The 4,523-nt window shown below is 51.2% G+C and overlaps 1 protein-coding gene across 5 annotated transcripts in view; it reads right to left on the bottom strand.

Moving 5' to 3' along the window:
- Positions 1–2,397, bottom strand: part of BABAM1 (BRISC and BRCA1 A complex member 1) — a 10,110-nt gene extending 7,713 nt beyond the window's left edge. Inside the window, exons 1-2 of one of the 5 annotated variants that reach the window (XM_017501220.2) lie at positions 2,220–2,397; positions 666–1,001 (exon numbers count right to left, since the gene is read on the bottom strand). In XM_017501220.2, coding sequence (XP_017356709.1) covers positions 666–950 — 285 coding nt within the window. In that variant the 5' untranslated portion in view covers positions 951–1,001; positions 2,220–2,397. The remainder of the gene's footprint in view (positions 1–665; positions 1,002–2,219) is intronic. The other 4 variants (XM_037728761.1, XM_037728760.1, XM_017501219.2 and 1 more) reach the window with 4 other exon arrangements.
- Positions 2,398–4,523: the final 2,126 nt, after the last annotated feature.

The following is a 4,523-nucleotide window of genomic DNA, read 5'->3' as shown; positions in this document are numbered from 1 at the left end:
AGCGAGAAAGGCTTCATGAGGACTGGACAGAATTGGGCAGAGACTAACGTGATGCAACCACAAGCCAAGGAATGCCAGGAGCCACCAGAGGCTAGACGAGGCAAGAAAGGGCTGGGTACGGTGGCTCACGCCTGTATTTCCAGCACTTTGGGAGGCTGAGGCAGGCGGATCACCTGAGGTCAGGAGTTCGAGCGAGACAAGCCTGGCCAATGTGGTAAAACCCCGTCTCTATTAAAAATACAAAAACTACCCAAGCATGGTGGAACATGCTTGTAATCCCAGCTACTCGGGAGGCTGGGGCAGGAAAATTGCCTGAACCCAGGAGGCAGCGGTTGCAGGGAGCCGAAATTGCGCCATTGCACTCCAGCCTGGGCAACAAGAGTGAAACCCCACCTCAAAAAAAGAAAAAAGAAAGAAAGAAAGAAGAGGAAGAAAGAATCCTCCCTTAGAGCCTCCAGAGGAGGTGTGGCCTTGCCAACACCTGACTTCTGGATCCAGGAACTGTGAGAAAATAAGTTTCTCTTGTTGAAAAGTCACCAAGTCCGTGGTGACTTGTGGCAGCCACATGTAACTAATACAAAGGGAATGTTTGCAGAGTGAATCCCAAAAGACAAGATGCTAGGTTCCCTAGCATCTCAGAGCCCCAGGCTACACCCTCTACTTACCACCTTCTCTGGACAGTTGACCCTTGGTGTCCGAATCTGGACCTCAGGGGCCGGTGGGGGCACCTGCCAGGACTTAGGCCCGGCTCCTGAAGTGCTGGGACTCCCATCATCAACACTGGCAGCCTCACCCTCGCCCTCGCTGCGGCTGCCCACACTGGCCTGGGCCGCCACTGCCCGGTCCTCAGCCCCTTCGGGATTGGAGCGAGTGCGGGGCCGAGGCTCTGCCGAGTGCTCCTCTTCTTCCTCCTCCTCTTCAGTGGGGCTACTGGGCTCTGCCACTTCCATGGCTCCTGTGTGGCTGGATGGGACACGGACAGGGGAAGCCAGAACACTCCCCTTGGGAGTTTTAAAAACATTTAGTTACGGCTGGGCTGGGTGGCTCATGCCTGTAATCCCTGCACTTTGGGAGGCCAAGGTGGGCGTATCACCTGAGATCGGGATTTCGAGACCAGCCTGGTCAACATGGAGAAACCCCGTCTCTACTGAAAATACAAAATTAGCTGGGCGTGGTGGTGAATGCGTATAATCCCAGCTACTCAGGAGGCTGAGGCAGGAGAATCGTTTGAACCTGGGAGGCGGAGGTTGCAGTGAGCTAAGATCGCGCCATTGCACTCCAGCCCGGGCAACAAGAGCGAAACTCCGTCTCAGAAAAAATTTTTTTTGGTTACTAAGAAGGAAGAGGGGCTATGAGATGCTTACTGATGATGAGTCACTCCTCTTAGGGCATCAGTTTCCTTAGTTGTAGAATGGGTGCCTTTTACATCCATCAGCCGAGCAGCCTCTCCCACAAAAGATAACAGTCCCCCATCTTAATTTAATGTAGTGGTAGCCCCATGCCCCTACTTGGCCAATTGCTAATCCCCGCTCTCTGGCCACTGAAAATGGCTCAGAGATGGGCACATGACCCAAAACAGGCCATTGAGTGGCAGCTCTGGAACTTCCAGCAGTGCCATCAAGGAAAAGAGACTCTCGTTAGAGTTGCAGAGCTGGGAGAATAAACTTGGGAGCTGTGAGGGGCCTCTTTCTGCCTCTAAGGTAAAAAGCGAAATGGTCCCCACCTAGAAAACTGCAGATCGAATTCTGACCACCTGGACCCAGCTCCTATTTGACCCAATCTATAACTACTAACTTCCCTTTCTTGCTTAAGCCAGATTAAGTAGGGTTTTCTGTTACCTAAAACTGAAAATGTCTTGGTGAATAAAGGAATAATGACCTCTGGGACACCCTCGTGCCTAGCGGGTGTCTGCATGAGGGAGAAGCAAAATATTAGTGTTGCGGTTCCCGTTGGAGAGGAGGACGCTAATTAAGCAGCTTGTCTATCTGGGTAATACACACGGGCTTCTCAAAATGGTCTCTGAGAGCCTTGCAGCCCCCACACCTCTAAGGAAAACAAAGCTTTAGCGGCAGCAAGAAGGATGGAGGCTACACTACAGGAGAAACCAGAAACAAAGGCGGAAGCCCCAGGGAAGGCGAGGAGCTGGATCTCTTGGGGAAAAGGGAGCTAGGTCCCTAGGAACCGGCCCCGCACGCTTTCTCCACCCAACTCGGGCTCACCGTAGCCTGAACCTCCCTCCAAATCAACCGCCGACTCTCTGGGAAGCCGCCATCTTTTCAGCCGGAAGTTACGCGTCGCAGGCCCGACGCCTCCTGGGAAATGTAGTTCAGAGGGCCGCAGAGCAAGCGGAGAGAGAAACTGGTTTAGGCTAGGAAGGACTTGGAAGCTGATAGGCGGAAACTGCGCTACGAGTGGGGTTTGGAGTGCGACAGACTAGCAGGACCTGGGTGGAGCGGGACCTGGAATGTGACTGGCTACACTGGAGCAAAGTATGAAATATGATTGGATAAAAAAAGATAGTGAATTTTTGTTTTTGGCCGAATCAGGCTACAATGGTCAGTGCTTCTACCGTGACAGGCTGAAACGTGGAATAGGGGTGGAGGTTGTGATAGGCTCAGAGGATGGAAAGGGCCGATTTAGGGAGAGAGGAGGAGCTAATCGGTGATTGGTGGAGCTGGCCTGAGCTTCCGTGTGGGGCAGGTATTTCCACGTGGGCGTGGCTTGAGCTTTCAGGGTCCTTCCCAATTACTTAATTCCTGCTCCTTATTTTACATATATTTGCATGATGAAAAATACTTACTCTGGTCTTATTGGGTCATTGTAGGTGGAGGGGAGCTAAGTCGGGCCTGTTTCAAGCCTGCCTCCTTTTTCATGCCTTTTTTCTTATTTTTAGAGACAGGGATCGCTCTGTAGCCCAAACTAGAGTGCAGTCACGCGATGATGGCTAGTCGTTACAGCCTGGAATTCCTGGACTCAAGCGATCTCTCACATAGCTGGGACTACAGGCGATAACGATAGCCACCACATCAGGCTAAACCAGCCTTGTTTCTTTCCTTCTTTTTTTATTTTTTCGAGACGGAGTCTCACTTTGTCACCAGGCTGGACTGCAGTGGCACGATCTCGGCTCATTGCGACCTCCACCTCCTGGATTCAAGCGATACTTCTGCCTCAGCCTCCCCAGCAGCTGGGACTACAGGCACGCATCACCATGCCCAGCTAATTTTTGTATTTTTAATAGAGACGGATTTCACCATCTTGGCAGGATGGTCTCGATTTCTTGACCTCGTGATGCACCACCCTCGGCCTCCCAAAGTGCTGGGGTTACAGGGGTGAGCCACCGCGCCCGGACTCCTTTTTATTTTTTTTCAGTCTGAGTCTCGCTCTGTCGCCCAGGCTACTGGTGTCTTCTTTCTTAATGCACACTTCCCCCTTATCCCCAGAAGCATTTATTTATTTTTATTTTTTGAGACAGAGTCTTGCTCTGTCGCCCAGGCTGGAGTGCAGTGGCTCAATCTCGGCTCAATGCAACCTGTGCCCTCCGGGGTTCAACTGCCTCAGCCTCCCAAGTAGCTGGGAATACAGGCATACGCCACCATGCCTGGATAAATTTTTTTTGTTTTGTATTTTTAGTAGAGAGGGTTTTTGTTTTTTTCTGAGAGTGTCGCTCTGTTGCCCAGTCTGGAGTGCAATGGCATGATCTCAGCTCACTGCAACCTCCACCTCCCGGTTTAAAGCAATACTCCTGTCTCAGCCTCCTGACTAGCTGGGATTACAGGCACGTGCTACCTCGCCCAGCTAAATTTTGTGTTTTTAGTAGAGACGAGGATTCACCATGTCAGTCAGGGTGCTCTCAAACTCCTGACCTCGTGAACCGCCCATCTCGGCCTCCCAAAGTGCTGGGATTACAGGCAAGCCACTGTGCCCAGCTAGAGATGGGTTCTTGCCATGTTGTTAGGCTGGTCTTGAACTTCTGACCTTGGGTGATTCATGTGCCTTAGCCTCTCAAAGTATTGGATTACAGGCATGAGCCACTGCACAAGGCCAGCCCCAGAAGTATTATTAATTTATTTATTTATAGACAGAATCTCACTCTGTCGCCCAGGCTGGAGTGCAGTGGCACGATCTTGGCTCACTGCAACCTCCACCTCCCAGGTTCAAGCGATTCTTCTGCCTCAGCCTCCCGAGTATCTGAGACTACAGGCGCATACCATCACGCACAGCTAATTTCTGTATTTTTAGTAGAGATAGGGTTTCACCATCTTGTCCAGGCTGGTCTGGAACTCCTGATCTCGTGATCCACTCGCCTCAGCCCCCCAAAGTGCCGGGATTACAGGCATGAGGCACCACACCCGGCCCCTCAGTTTATTTTTATTTTTATTTTTATTTATTTATTTATTTATTTATTTATTTATTTATTTTTTGAGACGGAGTTTCGCTCTTATTACCCAGGCTGGAGTGCAATGGCGCGATCTCGGCTCACCGCAACCTCCGCCTCCTGGGTTCAGGCAATTCTCCTGCCTCAA

Source organism: Cebus imitator, unplaced genomic scaffold (genome assembly GCF_001604975.1).
Source record: "Cebus imitator isolate Cc_AM_T3 unplaced genomic scaffold, Cebus_imitator-1.0 Scaffold280, whole genome shotgun sequence".
Lineage (NCBI taxonomy): Eukaryota > Metazoa > Chordata > Mammalia > Primates > Cebidae > Cebus > Cebus imitator.
The sequence above is the reverse complement of the archived record's forward strand: the minus strand, read 5'-3'. Positions and strand labels throughout refer to the sequence as shown.